The 19,041-nt window shown below is 34.5% G+C and overlaps 1 protein-coding gene across 1 annotated transcript in view; it reads right to left on the minus strand.

The window, feature by feature from the left end:
• Nucleotides 1-9,332: 9,332 nt before the first annotated feature.
• LOC137408624 (armadillo repeat-containing protein 2-like) overlaps nt 9,333-19,041 on the minus strand; it is a 45,029-nt gene continuing 35,320 nt past the window's right edge. Inside the window, exons 15-18 of the mRNA XM_068095215.1 lie at nt 18,840-18,953; nt 15,302-15,434; nt 13,227-13,387; nt 9,333-10,023 (exon numbers count right to left, since the gene is read on the minus strand). Of these exons, the coding sequence (XP_067951316.1) occupies nt 9,857-10,023; nt 13,227-13,387; nt 15,302-15,434; nt 18,840-18,953 (575 nt within the window). The 3' untranslated portion in view covers nt 9,333-9,856. The remainder of the gene's footprint in view (nt 10,024-13,226; nt 13,388-15,301; nt 15,435-18,839; nt 18,954-19,041) is intronic.

The raw sequence follows: 19,041 nt of genomic DNA on the forward strand, positions 1-19,041 counted from the left end.
CTGAAATAGTGACTTCTTGTTAGCGAAGGAAACCATAGGAATTTAAAGTCATGAAGAAAGAGAACCAAAATACACAAATATCTGCAGGAGAAAGAGGAAAAGCAGCTTTTGTTGCTTTGAATAGCTGAGTTGAAAAATGGCACCGGTAATAAAGAACGTAACTAGAAGATTTACTAGTCATATGAGACATACCAACTAATCACATCTCAGTTTGGTAGTCTCAATTGAACAAAATTGTTTTTGATCTATAAGCCTATCCAACTGCTAAAAAGCAACATGATTTTTTATATAAATTCTTCATGAGTTATCATTAAAACCCGCCATAATTTATTGTACACCTAAACCATCGCCAACACCAAACTTCTGTCACCGCTACAACCACCGAAAAACATCGCGAATATATTACCACAACCACCTCCATCATCCAACTGCCACCACAACAACCACCATCACCAGCGCTACTAGCTAATGTTGACCGTGCTGCTATAAGCATTTTATAAACAACCTCTGAAAGCAGTATCAATCACTTTCCATAAAAGAGCCTCACCCTATCCCTGTATCATATTCTCCAATCAGCGAAGATTGGAAACCAAGCTAGAACAAATAAAAATGAAGTTATGCTATCAAACATGTAAGATTAATTTCATGTTTAATGTATCTGAATATATAAATCTCAATGTTTGTAGTTATTTAATCGCTATAGCGATTTAAATCAAAAAATGAAAATTCGCATCACAGAAGATTTGATCTCGGAACCTCCCATTCACAAGGTGATAAGCTAATCAATTAAGCTACACCGGATGAAATGGATTCTTTGGGTGATATGAGTCATTATCTGGGTTAAAATACGCTTAATGACTCTGCGTTACACGCAACATCACTAGAGCTTGCTCTCACAGCTCTTATTAGTAAGTTTAGCAATAAGGATACTAGCTTACCCAAACTAGCCATTGGCAACTTCATTACATGTCACTGTTTATAAGCTGTTTTAATACATGTGCAATACCGGGCATTAGTCTAGTATATAATATAAATATCCACTACATTTATAACAATGTTAAACAAAATGGTAATTGATGCCTTTTGACCTCATTTGGTCTTAAACACAAAACTGGTACACATTCTAGTCGTATCGCTTACAGGAACCTAGATGACAAATAAAAAAACAAATGACTTACTTAATATGTCATTAAAAGAAAAAATCTGAAAATAAGATTAACCATGCTCCATCTTTTGAAAAAACTAACTGGAGAACTTACAGCCATCCACCTAAAATAAATGAACATGAGCATAGACAGACAACTCCAAGCATTTTACCTTATAACCAATGAGTGCCTCATATGTAGTCTATTGATTAATTACAAAGGCAAAACCATGTTTGTGTTAAATTTCAATTTATTCTAGTTTTTATTCATTTGTATGGCATGGACATACTCAATTACAGATGACTACACATTTCCGTAGTATATAAAACACTCCTAAAGATGACACCCTTACCACTGTAGCAATATTCTATACAAGTTGCACGGTCTTGCACTTTCTGAACATAGTTGTTGCTACATACAAACAGGAAATATAAATAAAGGGTAATGGCTACATTGCAGACTTTTAATAAAGGGTCAAGGTTACACAGGTCAATAGTGCAGTACTTTGACAGGGAAAGAGCAAACAAATATTAATTATCATTAAACAAAATTTGGTAGCTTTGAGGACATAGGAGACTCTGACAGAAAACCTTAGGCAAGACACGGAAATCCACTTCGAATCAGTACTTTTCAAGAAAACTCGTGAAATGTCGAGCACTTGGAGAAGGTTATGACACGAGAGACCTATCTATCGCAAAAACAATCTTAACTAACTATGAGAGCATAGAATCTTGCTAATGTTGTTAACTGTGAACTAAGTGGGCGTGTTGTTATAAAAATTGTTTGTAACTTTATAGTTCACAGTTAGTGTTCCAGCATTGTTCTAGCATTCTTTACATGTTATAATGACAGTCACTTTGCTTTCTGTTCTCTACTTGGGTGGTCACAATAAAGCTCGCTCAAGCCTGGTTCCCATATAGGTCGCAAAGCACCGGCGACAGCACCGCAGGCTATTGCGGTGAAATGTGAACCTACATGCCGGATACCGCCGAGTACCGCCGGTAGTTGCCAGTGGTCAACACAAGAGTTTAGTACTGTTCAAATTTTGCAAAAAGCCGCAGGCAAAACCTTCCCGAAATGCACTGTACAAGTGAAGGTCACCATTATCGAAACGGCATGGCGAGCGAACATTTTATTTGATTATGCGATATGGTAAGCGACGCAGCTTTATATGAGAACAGAAGCCGCCGAGCCTAGCATCGCAAGCGTTTTGCTGCGCAAGTAACCGCCGAAGTCTGGCAATCGATATTGGAACTAGGCTTTATCTACAAATAAGTTCTCAAACTCTATCAGCTGATACTCTCATGACTGGAGGGTTTCTTTTAAGTAACAGGATCAACATGAAGGTTTTCAATGTGTTCACCTAAAGGCTAAGTAAATACTCTAAATAGAGACTGAATAGTATGAGTCTAAGTTGTGATAGCCATAAGTAGAATAGGCAATTTAGTCATAAATTCACATGCATATGCTCCATGCTCTTTGCCAAGTCAGAAATATTTGGTTCAAAACCCTCCTGGTTCTTGAGATCCAGCCACTTAAACAGCACCAAAGTGGGCCTTCACATGCAAAACAAATGATTGCCCTCGATGAACGCATTCATGAATCATTATGGTGAAAGAAATGTAGCAGTTTGGGTTGAAAATCTACACGCGTTCTGCGGGTTATCTGATTAAAAATGTGAAAAACTTCAGGCAACACTCTGTTACAATCTAATAACCCAACCAATTTGTTGACACAACTTAGCACAGGTAAGAGTGGAGTGCAGTTATAATGATAAACTAACTACAAACTCGCATGCAGATCGATGAAAGGGAGAAAGTTCATCCTAGCACACAACAGTACAGATGTTGACACAAAATTCATCAACTAATTATAAAGCATTTGCTCTCAAAACAATTTTATTAAACGAATGGATGATGTAGTTATTTATAGAATCATTGCTTGATGGAAAGAATTGACCAATCACAAGGCTACCTGAAGATTTAGGTATAAAATATAAAATGCTGATTAGAATCTTTAGTTAATATCGTTCAATCAGAATGCGCAGTTACCTAAGAGTCAGAGAAAACATGTCAATCCACTTCTGACATCAAAGGAAACACTAGATCAATAATAATCTTTAATCTGTCATATCAGAGGCTTGTTTATGGTTGGATAAGGACTATCACTATTGTAAGCTATTTTTAGAACTTTTAATTGTTTCCGGGCTAGAATCACAAACCCTTCATGAAAACAGAAAGTACCGTCTACGAAGGAGCCATTATTTCAGATGCCTGTGATCCATAAAAGTTCACTTGCTGCTGTAATTCTCACTGCTACTTAACAGCAGTACACCAGAGAGCACAGCATGATCTAGTTGATATTTAACTGTTGCTACGACTACAGGTTTTATCTACTTGTATAGAGTCGATGATGATAAAGCAATCAAGGGCACTTCATACTCTGTTTGAAGTGTATTTTTAAAACAGATTAGACTATTCATCCTCTGCTAAGATAAATACTCAAGATAAAGAAACATTAGTTCTACTCCTTCTGGTATCTATGTAACGCTTGATGGAAGAAAACTATTTCCGAGCTTTTGTATTAATGCTGTATGGAAAATATGGAACCACTAGATCAAGAATGAGCCACAAAATTAATTAAATTTTACATAGGGTACATGAATGACAGGAGTTGTCCTTACAATCTATATTAATAAATCCCAGTTTGTCATTGTGTCTGTCTGTTAGTCTGTGTAAACTAGTGCTGGGCACAAGTAATAAAACTCGTAAAATTTGCGAGTTTATCTTCTCTCGAGTCTCAAGTAATAAAAATTTTGAGCAATTTGATTTTGCAGGTTTGGGTTTTGATTTGTGAGTTCGGGTTTTGGTACACGGATCCGCAGAGCAGAGTAGGCAAAATCTCGATCTACCACGCCCTGTGCTCTAAGCTCTGTTTAACCCACCTGTTAATATCAGTTGATAGAAAATAGCAAACAATAATAAATAAATTGAATAGAATTATAATTGCATTGTAATTTTTATGATAAGTCTGATGTTTAGAAACTTTACATAAAATACTCGCATCAACAAACCCGATGCGCAAAAAACCCGTTGGCAAAAAAAAGAGAAAAAAAAGTGAAGAAAAAAAAAGTGGTCGTGCCCAGCACTAGTGTAAACGCTATCCATTTACACATTATTTGTCGATTTGATTCAAACTTCACGCGCCTATACTCCGTGCCTTTCAACAGGTTTCTAAAACATTAGGTATCAAATGTTCATCTGGTATTTGACAATTAGCCTGAGAACTAGCTCCTTAAAGACCCATCTGCTAGTTTTCTCATTGAAGATAAAAGAAACTTCAGGCATCACCAGACTCACCGCTAGTAAGTAATAAAACTATTAGTTTTGTTGGTACACACACTTAGACTAATTTCTGTATGCTAACAACACATCAGGTAACAATACAACTTGTACTATTTGTTACACACTATGCAACTAGGAACCCTTCAAATTGATTAAAATTGTTGGTTTCATGCTGAATCTGACAGTGTAATGTATGCCACAGTGTTGGTAATATTAAAAAATAACATATAATTTATTGTTATTATATGAATAGGTTTAGACTGAGTTACTTAAGCTTTTATTCTAACTTTCGGGACTTCTCTGCGCCCGTGCACATTTCTACATTCACTTCTTAAACTGTGTCTAGTTTGACAGTAAAACTTGTCAATCTCTGAAAACAGAGCTATGAACTTGTTTTTTAGATGAGTGAACAAATCAAAGTACACAGTTACCCAGGAATGAAAAACATCTCAATTTACACCTGACTTTAAAGGTAACCCCTGGCGGAATAATAATCACTAATCTGTCATATCAGGGGACTGTCGATGGCTGGGCAAGTATTATAACTACAATGAGATGTTTTAGGACTTTTAATTTTCAGGCTTGAATCATGAATCCGTGATGAAAACACAAAACAAGAAATGTTGTTCATGGGTGAATTGTTATTTCAAATGTAAATAACAAATAAATGCCATTTTGTGTGTCTGCTAGAATTTTTTAATAGATGGGTGAACAGGTCGAAGTGCACAGTTACATTGGAATAAAAAAAAAATCTCAATCTACTCGTGACTTCAAAAGAAACACTGGCGGAATAATAATCTCTAATCTGTCATATCAAGGGCCTGTCTATGGCTGGGCAAATATTATAACTACAAGGAGATATTTTTAGAACTTTTAATTCCGGGCTTGAATCACGAACCTATGACAAAAACACAAAACAAGAAATGTTGTTCACAAATGACTTTTTATTTTAAATTTTGACCACCTGTCCAATTTGAACCACATTGGCAATAGTAATTCACAGTCGCTGATACCATGATTTATTTCCATTTATGATAGTCGGTGCAAGACTATGAATGCAGTTTTGTGTCTGTTAAAATTTTAAGTTAAATGAGCGAATCATTTGCGAGTTATTTGAGTTTGTTTTGTCACGACATATAAACTTGTTTACTCAAACTGATAGCAAGCTTAATAGTAATATTCATGTCAAGTACTGCCCTGGTCTGCCATAAGGAATACAGTTTAACTAAAAGAGTAAGTTTGCAGTAAGTTGATTTAAAGTGCCTTATAGGCTAGAGTGTAGCGGCGCCCATCAAATTTCTATTTTCGCCCGGAGCAATCCACTGGTAGAAAACCCACTTGAAAGTGATTTACCCGGCAGTCTGCTCATAGAGCGCTACAACTCATGTCATCCTCGAGTGAAAGTACAAAGAAATGCAATAAACTAGCGGTAAATACTCCAACTTCCTATACATATACTTCTGTTGCTCAATAGATGGGCAGATTATAGCAGAATTAAACATAATCACAGTATTTAACACCTACTGCAACTAATTTTTATAATGCGATATAACAAATTACATATTATAACATATAACATATTATAACATATAAATAATATGTTATAGCATACAACATATTACGTATATATTACATGATGTGTTATATCTGTTGCAAAAAATATAACATGCAAATTACTATATAATTACATATACATATATAGTGAAATATACTTTATATGAATGTATATAGCATAGTACATGTGCTTACATGCATACAAGCAACGAATAATTACTTTGATAGCCAATCAAATCATGGCCATTTTATTCTCAAGGTCGGGCATCTGAACTTAGATTTTTGACACAAATTTGACAGGATTTGACAAATTTGACACAAATTTTTGACACGAAATGTGTGATAGGATTAACAACACCTTTCAATATCTTACTAATAAAGATATATAATATTTTTTAGTATTGAATTTAGGAATATGCTATACCTGGTGGTGCCATGCTGCCTAACAATGTCAAATCATAGCCAGTGTAAAATTAGTAACATTGTACACAAAGGAGCTTTAGCTGTAACCTTAGCTGATAGAAAAGTGGCCAGACATTTCTGCGCACCGGTCATGGCGTGATACAACCCACCGGTATTAAAATTAATGACCCATAGCTGATCCTTACATTAAATAGACTAGAACATTCTATTGCTAGATAATAACCTTTCTTTGCATATACAGATATTATCTACCTTATTTATTAGATTCACCAGAATAAGATGGAAAATACCCAATTTTGTGTAAATTAAAAAACTCAACAACCAGCTGATCAGACCGATGCAAAGTAAAACAACAGTAACTACAAAAATTGATAATAAAATGAAAAATTAGGTGATTCTAGCAATAATAATATTTATTATTGAACAATAAAATTAAAATTGTTTTCACTGCTTGACCGCGCAACCATATTTTATGATTTTTACAAATTTTGTAGGTTGCTTCCTTGTCAGATAATAAAAAATTTGTATGCTACTTTGTTTTATTTTTCCAAAGTCCCATAAAAAAACTAACTGCTATTTAAATTTAACAAGAATTTTAACGCAAGGCGGGTTTTCGCCCCATTACCATGTATTACAATTATTTACCAATGTTACATGCACTGTTCAGATATGTCATAAACACCAGATCTCGAGCTATCGCAAAATGACAGGAGTTATCCATGCGAGTAATACATACTATTCATGCTGTAACCATAGTAGGCTGCGAATTCCTGTACAAAAAAGTTGATAGCTTTGCCATTTTCGCAGTTTGTTCCACACCTTAAATATAATAACACCACTCAGCCATGGGCTGAGAGGTGTGCTATTATATGTCAGGTGTGTTATTATATGCGTTATATATGACTCTTGTTATATGGACAGCCCATGCTGTCCATATAACAAGAGTAGGTATAAACGGACAGTTAGAAATAGAACAAAAACACACATTATGTAACCTTAGATAATAACCTTGGGTAAATTACAATCATTCCAGCCAATGAGTCACTATGCAGTGAAACACTTCGAACCTACCCAATTTTTTTCACAATATCCTTGAAGCTGGTTCACATTATATTGCCATGTGACGGTGTTTTCCTTTCGGCGTTCATGGTCGATTATGTGAACCATAATCCAGTGGAATCGGACAAAGCAATGCAGACACGTTGGGAAAGTTTGCAGCTGTCAAAATTTCCTGATATTTGTGCACCTGTACAATGTGAATCACTTTGGTGACAGCAATTCGCAGTCGCTGATAGCGTGATTTATTTCCGTTTATGATAGTTGCTGCGAGATTAGTATTTGATTCAAGCATGCAAAAACAGGGAAGTTTCTTCGCAAAATATTAAAAGAAAACTGAAAGCACTACGTCATGGAAGGGCTACGGAAGGGTTGGATATAGTGTGAACATCGTTATCATTGACGATCACCGAAGTATTGTGGCATCAGCGCCGAGATATGGCAATATAGTGTGAACTAGCATTTAGAGTAGGGAGTCTGACTGCACAGGCAAACGTCTCATTTAGCTAAACTTAGCTTCTCCAATATTTTTTGAAACTAGTCTCCTAATACTCCCAGCTTCTCTGGAGCCAAAAATACAAAAACTTGAGCAAAAATAATTTCCATTCTTGAGTGCTAATTTGTCCCCAAATCAGAATTTTATCGAGCCAAGTTTATATAGATAACAATCCCATCCAGTGATTGAGCTGCGTTGGATAAAACAGCATACTTCAGTAAATCAGGGCTGATTACACATTTTGTTTCATGACAAAAAATATTGCAAATTTCTTTAGTTTTAAACTTGTTATCTGTTGTTAGTACAGTTTGGCCGACGCCTAACGTTTTCAGAGTTCTGTTAAATGACATAGTTTTATACGGTATTATTGTAAGATCTACATATTATCATCTCAGTATATCATGATAAACCATCAATTCTGTCTCATTTGAGTAGGGGAAACTTCTCCAATCATTTTTAATGCAAGTTTCATAAAAACACAACACTAATGTAAGCTATGTGAAAATCAGCTAGATAGGCTTAAAAGATTTCTAAACATTGGATCAGGGTCGTTTCCATAAATAGATAATGATCAGTGTCAACAGGTGACTGTTTCATATTGTAGACACTAAGTAGTCACATGTCCTGCTTTACATTATTTACTTGAAACAATAAGGAAACTCAATGCTAAAACGTGACATGAAATAAGGATGGGTGGCGGCTAATAATTCCTGCCAACTAACAGTGATGAAACAAGAATGTGCAAACATGTATTACAAGCATTTGTGGTCAATCACAAGTTTATTTATAAAATATTGTTATATATAGCTCACTAATAGACAGATATCCTAGGCAACTCAGAAACACGGCTAGGCAATAACAAATGGACGGACCTTGTCATTAAAATAACAATACAACCTAGCAACAGAAAAATACTAGTCATGTTTTATACACAAAATACACTGCCAAAATATATTTAATATAATCGTAATGGCAGCTCTCCAGACATTAATATCTAAAGATGTTTGGCAAAGGAATGTAGGGACTCTTTGTAATCGAAATATTAAAAAAACTTCGACTAGCTTTAACATCCAGTTTAAAAACTTTTCACAACATGAATGCTCCAATCCCATACCCTCAGGCTAAGCATGGTGATTATAACCAAACTTTAGCCATAGAACCATAAGCAGAGTTGAGCAACAACAGTCTTCCAGCAATTTAAACAGAACCAACAGGTTTTGATTTAAATTTGTTCATATAAGTTGAGAGCAATAAATAACACTTAGATGATGGGGCACATGTAAATTTGTTGAGCTCTCAAGAGTGTCTGGGTGATAATTTATCAAGATTTCAGGGCTGACCTGTGTGGGCTTAAGTTATTATGGCTGTGCTGCTTGAGAAGCTCTTGAGAAGTCTGGTAATTAAATGTTTAAGTCTAGTGAACACAAGCAGCTTAGCTGCACCAAAAGATTGATTGAAAAAGTTATCTGAATTCAATGGGGTCAGGATGGAATGACTGTCGATACAGAAATTAGTAACACGCTACAGCATGAGGAATTTCCAAGCCATGACAGGATCATTTTTATGATTTCAAGTATTAGTTTTAACTAAATGTTTTAAGCATGAAAGAAATTAATTTTTTTGTATTCAAGAATATTTAAGTTTGGTATCTGGCAGCCAGTAAACAGCGAACCATATATAATACTGCAATTGTTTGGACGCAAAAAGATTTGACACGATCACCTAACAAAAAATAACAACTTGCAAAAATACAAACAAAACATTACCTAAGGAAAGAACAAATAACGAAAGGAAATAAATATAAAATATATTACATTAAAATAGATTGGAATGTTGTTCTATGGGTCACTGGATGGCGCTGACAGCTCGACAAGTTTAGACAGGTTGGATTTGATACGTTTGCGAAGTTGTGCCGCTACCGAACAGAACTCCATCCTCCAAGTATCATGTAAATACGATCTCATCTCTTCTGTTGAACCATCTACTGGTGGTAGATGGGCATTGTCTACAAAGATATCAAACAAAACAGCATCACGTCATGCTTTATGAGATTGTTAGACATCATTGGTAAGCTTTTAGGCAGAAAAATTTTATACATTGAAAAAGTGTTATAGAAACATTAATTTGTCTGTGAGGTTAGCGATAGCTAGTTTTTACAAAACAATCAAGGCAGCACATCTCAGACCCTTGGCTGAGCAACTCATTTTTTTCCAAGAAACTCAGAGAAGAAAAAAATGATTTGGGATTTCATATGGGTAGGCCTACTGTCATTGCCAAGTTTTTAAAAATATAATCTAAAATAAATTGTTAATGACACTATTCAGATACTGCAACGTTGAAAATTTTTTTTTCTGTGTATTTACAAATATTTGGATAACCTCGAAAAGTGAATGCGAGAAACTGTCATGGCAAGTCATTGTTTGAATAATATCAACTGACAACTATATAATACCAGAAGCACAAACCTTTTGCTACTAGCATTCCAGTTTCACCCACTGCTACCCCTCTATGGAAAATACTGTAATGAACTTGACAGTGTATTTAATCAAGTTCGATTTACGTACACAAATGCCAGAGAGTGAGAAAATCTCATTCTATTCCGGAATATATACAAGTTCCCCAAAGTTTTGACATTTTAAGTAATAAGAACATAAACAGAATGAAAAATTGGTGCAATAGTTGAAACCTGACATGATGCCTAACATGTTCTCATCCAGCTCATGCTACTATTACTCACCTACTACTACCAGTACTCAACTAGTACTATTAGTATTCAGCTGGTACTACTAGTATTAAGCTCATACTATTAGTATTCAGCTAGTACTACTAGTATTAAGCTCGTACTATTAGTATTCAGCTAGTACTACTAGTATGAAGCTCGTACTATTAGTATTCAGCTGGTACTACTAGTATTCAGCTAGTACTATTAGTATTAAGCTCGTACTAGTAGAATTCAGCTGGTACTACTAGTATTCTGCTGGTACTACTAGTATTAAGCTAGTACTACTAGTATTAAGCTAGTACTACTAGTATTCATCTAGTACTACTAGTATTCATCTAGTACTACTAGTATTCAGCTGGTACTACTAGTATTCAGCAGTACTACTAATATTCAGCTAGTACTACTAGTATTCAGCTAGTACTACTAGTATTCAGCTGGTACTACTAGTATTCAGTTAGTACTACTAGTATATAGCTAGTACTACTAGTATTAAGCTAGTATTACTAGTATTCAGCTAGTGTTACTAGTATTCAGCTAGTATTACTAGTAATCATCTAGTACTACTAGTAATCAGCTAGTACTACTAGTATTCGGCTAGTACTACTAGTATTTGACTAATATTACTAGTATTCAGTCAGTACTACTAGCATTCAGCTGGTACTACTAGTATTCAGCTAGTCCTACTAGTATTCAGTTAGTCCTACTAGTATTCAGTTAGTCCTACTAGTATTCAGCTAGTACTACTAGTATTCAGCTAGTACCACTAGTATTCAGCTAGTACCACTAGTATTCAGCTAGTACTACTAGTATTCAGCTAGTACCACTAGTATTCAGCTAGTACTACTAGTATTCAGTTAGTACTACTAGTATATAGCTAGTACTACTAGTATTAAGCTAGTATTACTAGTATTCAGCTAGTGTTACTAGTATTCAGCTAGTATTACTAGTATTCAGTCAGTACTACTAGCATTCATCTAGTACTACTAGTATTCAGTTAGTACTACTAGTATATAGCTAGTACTACTAGTATTAAGCTAGTATTACTAGTATTCAGCTAGTGTTACTAGTATTCAGCTAGTATTACTAGTATTCAGTCAGTACTACTAGCATTCATCTAGTACTACTAGTATTCAGCTAGCACTACTAGTATTCAGCTAGTACTACTAGTATTCAGCTAGTACCACTAGTATTCAGCTAGTACCACTAGTATTCAGCTAATACTACTAGTATTCAGCTGACAGTTATCACCAAAAAGAATGTTGTAATTGTGAGTGCAGCCAAAATATAAAGTTATTTACTCATTTTTTAAAAACAAACAAGCTTTGGTACTAATCAGTAATTGTTTACCAACTGAACATGAGCATAGAATTCTTAAAAAACAGTTTTACACAAAGCAATAAACCGTTAAGATAAAAAAGCCAAAAACACCGTAAAATCCAAAAAATTATATTTCCTGTCAGAGTGTCCATTTTCAAAAGTTGAAGCAAAGGCAATAAGATGTCTTCATCCGATTTATTTTTATGAGAAATACCACAATAAATGCATACCTCTGCTCACACAAATAATTATGTACTCTACGGGGATACTCTACTTAGTGATAGACATGTGATAGTTTACATCCAGGTTGATGTGACTTATTAAACTTGATGAAACTCTGACGAAATGACACACAAAATCATTATGTTCATATTTCGTCAATCCAACCCTATCTAATGTATTTTAGATGCAAGAAACAAGAGAAAAGAGGAATCCAAATTAGATGATGAAATTGCCATAGAATGTGGAACCTTTAAGCATCTTTAATATATTACAGGGCAACTAAAACGAAAATAATGTAATGGTAAAACACATTTACGGAAAGTTTGGGAGTTGTCCTTTCAAGAAAGAAGATAACTATGCAAGATATAATTTGGTCATTCTTACCCGTGTTATTATTATCGTACTCGAAGGAAATTCTTTTTTTTTTCTTTTGTGTAGAGTTCTCTTCAGTTACTATTTTAGTAATAGTAACTGTATATATGTATGTATATGCATGTTTTTTCGTCCTCATATGGCGAGGACGAAAAACATTTTGTTCCATATTCTGAGACGAAAATTTTTTTATAACAGAGGCATCGTAACCCGAAGATGCACTTTATTAATTAATACCTTAGCAAGTGCAATCGCAAAAAATATACTGTATTTATATATATAGATATATATATATATACAGTATATTGTAAAAGGATATACAGTATATGGTAAAAGCGATGGGAATAATAAGAATGGCCTTGCCTTGTGGTTATGGGCACTTGTTAGTAGACTTGCAATTTGACTGTCGTGAGTTCAATTCCATTGCGACAGTGATTTTGCAATGTTACAACTGTAGCGCTATAACCGGACAGACGAATGACAGAAGACAGACAAACATTGAGATTTATATAGACATACATTGTATATGTTTATTGCTTATTATGTTATCAAGCGATACATAGTAAAACACTGACCTATATAATCTGTGAGCAATGTGATAAGCTTATGTGAATCAGCATCACCAAAGGTGTTGTTGCTACTTCTAATATTGGTGCTGTAGTTCCAGAGAACCTGGCAGACGAGTCCTGCGAGCGACCAGTCTAGCATTGCGAAGTCCTTTAATACGTCTGCTAGTCTACAGAGAGATATGATTCATCTGATGGTTATTAGACACAGTAGAACTATAAGAGATCAATGGGTCCTGTCTAAGGCTACATTTATAACACGAACTGTAGGTTTAGATTGAAAACTGCAGTTAGTACAACATGCAATGCTACAACTAATCGGCCAATGAACCTTTTTATGGTAGACAAAACTTTACCTAACATTTGGATTTGTCTGCCCCATGCAGTAGAAAGCTATAGCTATATTTTGGTATGTACGCTTGAATCAATGAAGTTAGCTAATTAAATTGTGGAGCAAGGCTTTAATTTTGTCGACTCACAATCCAGGAATTCTAATCCTTCACCTTCCTGTACAATAGACCATGTGTTCATTTCCTACCGACTAAAAACCTTTTCTGAATGTTTCACTTAATCTTCAGATGCTGGCATTCTTCTAGAAGCAGCCTCAGAAACTTACCAGTTTCATGAAGTCTGAGACGAATGTTTTCTCTCTCATATAAAATAGGATTTTAGGCTAAACTCCTTTTTTGTTAGTTGTTAATAAATAGGAAAAATGATGCTTTGATTGCTATGTTAATCTTTGGTTTAAATCACAAGTTTTTTGTGGTGTCACGAAAGAGTTAAAATATTGTATATTCACAAAAAAAGATTACCACTTAAACTTCAGATGCTGGCAATCTTCTAGAAGCAACCGTAAAAACTGACCAGTTTCATGAAGTTTGAGACAATTTTTTCTCTCATATAAAATAGGATTTTAGGCTAAAGTACTTCTTTGTTCGTCATTAATAAAATTAATAGGAAAAATGACGCTTTGATTGCGAAGTTGATCATTGGTTTAAATCACAAGTTTTTGTGGTGTCAAGAAAGAGTTAAAATATTATATATTCACAAAGAAAATTATTTAATAGTTTTTTTAAAATAATGAATGAACGAATGAGTTTATCAACTAATCAAATGAGGCAAGTGACTGCTTATTGAAAATCATTGGAAGCTTGTTCAGGGCTTCTCTCTGAACAAGCAAAAAATATTTAATCAGATTCTCGGTGTGATATTTGATTTCCGTGACAGTATATTAGAGTTTAATAGAATTCACAAATATGTGAGGAAGTGACAACATAAATATTAATTAGTTTGAAGCGAAAAAGTATTTGATATTCAATAAAAGAAATTGCGGTTTCCTAAATCCATTAGAGCTGAATTTAAAGTAGCAGAAGGCGTGACTGACCATTTGGCAGCAAAATTTTAAAAACTATATGCAAAGATTTGCTGTTTAAAAATTTTCAATTTTTTAAAGGTTTTTTCTCCTTGAAATGATCTCTGCTTGATGGCGCAGTGAAATGCTGATAACTACACACTTTTACCGATGCCTATTCAATATTCTATATTAGCGTTTATATTTAAAAAAATTTTAAATGACAAAATGTTTACGTATTCATGGGACTTATAATTAAAGCTCCTGCATGCAATGTTTTACAACATTTGAACAAGTCGGATTAAAAAAATATTCAAAACTGAGTAGACAGACACAAAATACTTTGACAGCAATACAAGATTGATCGTAATAATAAATGATTGCAGATAAGAAATATAATACTCAGCTAAATTCTTGAGCATTGCATACCAGAAGCATGAGGTTTGATAACAACGCATCCACAATTATATGGTGGTATGATCTGTTTCATGATGGATATCAGGCTATCTTAAACAGAGTTTGATAAAGGCCTTAGATAACTAAAAACTATGCAGTAACAAACAACATAAAAACTGTAAATTTGCTAATAAGATGATTGGCTAGATTGACTCCCGCTACTACTGCTCATGTGCAAGCATCAACTGTTCTACGAAAGCCGAACTATAAATTAAAAGACATTTGTTACACCAGTACATTTCACTCTGATGACATGCACGAAAATCGACTGACTTACTTGGAAATGCCTCCTTCTCTTTTTAGCACTGGTCTCTTATCTTCATCAAGCATACAGTTGACAAGAACTCCGCAGCAGAAATACACGAGGTCTTGGTCTCCGGAGTCTAGCAGTGTCACCATTATCTCTAGAACTGTGTCAGAGAACTCAAAGTTTATATATGCTCATTCCTGACTGCTTGATGCATTCCGGTTATGCATACAAATAGACAGTCATTTAAGGTTCACAAGCCATGTAGACTTTATTATTTCTAAAAATAGACCATCAACTCCTGTTCTAATTCAGCTCAGAAAGATAGGTGTAAAACCGAAACGCCCATCACTCATTCACCAGAATCAAACATTGTCCTTCCTGTTATATGCTGTTCCAAGCTGGTAGCCCTTTGTATTAAAGACAAAGAAACATTAGAATGTTTTCCAAAATTATACTTTAGGGTTATGCTACCTGATATGGACAGTCACAACCAGCCTCTAAATGCCCTTAATGCTGATGAGCATCTCCAATCTGCCTGACCATCCATTACATTCCTGCTTCCCCAAAAAACCACTAAACCTTATATCAGACACCAACACCTTGCCAATCCATTTCATAGAACAGTGTTATGCAAAAATAGCTTTTTCTTTCAATACACATAATTCATTTACTATTCTTTACTTTATTTGAATTCTATTTCTGTCTCATGGTATAATTTGATTTCAACAGCATTGACTGATGGTAATAAAGTTCATATCAATCTTTGCAGTCAAACCCAGAGAGAAGATAAATCTACATTATAGAACAGTGTTGCGCCAAAAAAGCTTTTTCTTCCATTACACATAATTTTGCTTAAATATCCTTTATTTTATTTTCTAGTATTAGTATATGCATACATTATGTTTTGGCTTAATTCTTTACAGAGCTAAAAAACTACAGATCTTTCAAGTGGTTACATATTGTATTAAAATGTAATATATTTAAGTATGTAAAACCTGAATCAATATCTACATCTATATATATATATATATATTTCTCAAAGTATGGACGCGGATATATCTGTGTGTCATCAAGGCTATAGCTATTATTAGAACAGCGTAGCTGGACAATGCTGATGCAACTTCATGGCTTACCGCCATTAGAAGCCTAGCGCTTATTAACTAGCTTACTGGAACTTTCCATTGGCAATGTGCCAGGCTGATAGAGGTATGTGAGCAAGTGGTAGGCAACTCTCACCACTTCTCATTGTTTGTAAACTGATTTTTATTGCCATTTTCCATTGGCAATGTGCCAGGCTAATTGCAAGTGGTAGGCAACTTTCATCACTTCTCATTGTTGATAAGCCGATTTTTAATACCCGGGCAACACCGGGAGGCACAGCTAGTGTATATATATATATATATATATATATATATATATATATATATATATATATACTGTATATATCTCTCTCAGTGTTTGACTGTCTGTCATCTGTCCAGTTATTTAGTTTAATGAAAAATCTGCATTACACTGGATTTGAACTTACAACATCTGGTGTACAAACAGGCACTCGTAACCACTACGCTAAACTATCCTTACTAATTTTGGTTATCTATTGCTATCTAAAATCCATTGGTTCTGCATTGCTTTTTCACATTGCATCGGTTCGGCATATTGGAGTTGTATAACCACTTTTACTTTTAGCGGGGACTTTCTTTTGAAAGTTTTTAAGTCTTATCGCCGTAACCTATTTTTTTAGCTTGTCATTTCTAAATGTGCCATTTCAATTCCTTCATTTTCTACTAGCAACTAATCCTAAGATCAATCGCTAAAAACTAAAAACTTGAATCATTTCACACGAACAGTTGTATGTTGTGTTATCTCGAATAGGAATTGCCTCTGCAAGGTAGTTTCGTGTGCTACGCTACTTCAGTGATATCTTTAGATACTTCCGATGTCTAAAGATATCACTAAAGATATCATATTTTATTAAATTTCTCATTATATGAAGTTTAAAAGTTAGAGCGGTAAATGTTGTACGTGTTAAATAAACATAAATTTTCTGAGCAAAAAACATTTTATTACCCGTGCAATGGTGGATATAGTCAAAATTCAGCTAGTTGTGTATAAAAACAAAAATAATAAAGGAGTAAGCAGTAAAGAGGTTTTCATATTTCATCTTAGAGATTGGTGAATAGAAGCGCAGGCTCGGCAATACTTAAAACGAGAGTTTGAATGAGTAATAAAAGTACGCGGTTTAACTTACTCTACCTACCTACTTACCCTACCTTACACTAGACAGTTGGAAATAACTTACTATATAATTAAGTGAAGTGAACCGAAATAATAGCCTTGGCAGTAAAATACCAATCACTCGCAATACACGGCATAGTGAACACAACTCCTTGAGTTGCAACTGTACTGCTGCTAGAAAGGTAACGCAATTGTAAGTCAGTGTTTGCAGAGACAAGAGTTGGCAGTAAAGTAATTGTTGGTGAACACAAAACAGAGAGTTCTAAGTTTATGATAAGAATGCACTCGTGACATTCTCTAATATGAAATGCTAGACCATATGTTGTCTAAGATGAGACAACTCCAAATAAATAATTTGGAGTTGTCTCATCCAAACATAAGTATTTTTGAAGCAAAATCAAACGTCATAGCGAGTATTGGAAGCTTTGGAGACCAACAGGTCTAGGAATTCATAGCAATTCTTATAAAATGCGAAAAGTTTTTGCACAAAAATGTTTTAATCGGTCAAAGTTTTCCAATAAAAATAAAAATGTTTTACAAAGCTCAATATACTTAAAACTAAATTAATTTTTCCATTTAGCAAATTGAGTTTAATGCACAAAAGGAGGTACTTTTGAGCTGAATGATGCGTTGCTGTGATTGCTATTAAGTTAAAACGATGTCATAAGAAACAGGAAACATAGGAATTGCTGCCGCAATTACAGCGATCTTAACCATTTGGTGGACAATTTTGTTTTAGAGTTTCAGAGCTGCAAATAGATTAGATTAGTTTACATGTAATATATGTATGAATATTATATATGTTTATATGTAATATATATTTCATGCAGATATACATGAAATTTTTTCGTTGTTGTCATCGTGGCGGTTTTAATGACTGAGAGGATCGATCACCAGAATTATCAGAACTACACTCTGATACGAAGTCACTAAAGTCTAAATCTCATCCACTGCCTTCAGATTCATCCATGAAGTGCTATGAGTGGCTTACAATCATATCTGAAGACTTGTAAATGCCTTTTGATAAATTTTTAAAATAATACGGCATGTCTTCTTCAAACTTTAAAATATTTTGGTGTTTTCCCAAAACTTTCTAAGTAACATGACCCAAATAAGTTATAATTCTATTAGTCTAGTACGTTTTACTTTAAATAATCCGTTGTTTAACTCTGTCTGATATTTTCACCTATACGAGAAAAAAGCTTTAGAAAAATGCTGACACCGGCGACATTGTTGCCCTGTCCTTGGAAGAGTGCAAAATATACAAAACACAAATGTCACTTTGCTCGCTAAAAGGTTAAAACCTTGCCAACAGATTTAATACACTAACCAGTATTAGCTGCAAGAAAGTCACGAACACGTCTGCTCCTTGTTAGATTGCCATAGATCCTACAGACCTCAGCCAGTCCCTCTTTGTGGTCTTTCAATAGCAGCTTCATAAGACCTGGTAAAACACAGCTATTCATTGACTCAGCCAAATAAATTACTTGGAGTTGTTTCATCCAAGCATAAGCTAGCAGATATGTATACCC

The sequence above is a fragment of the Watersipora subatra genome, chromosome 11 (genome assembly GCF_963576615.1).
Source record: "Watersipora subatra chromosome 11, tzWatSuba1.1, whole genome shotgun sequence".
In the NCBI taxonomy this organism is placed as follows: domain Eukaryota; kingdom Metazoa; phylum Bryozoa; class Gymnolaemata; order Cheilostomatida; family Watersiporidae; genus Watersipora; species Watersipora subatra.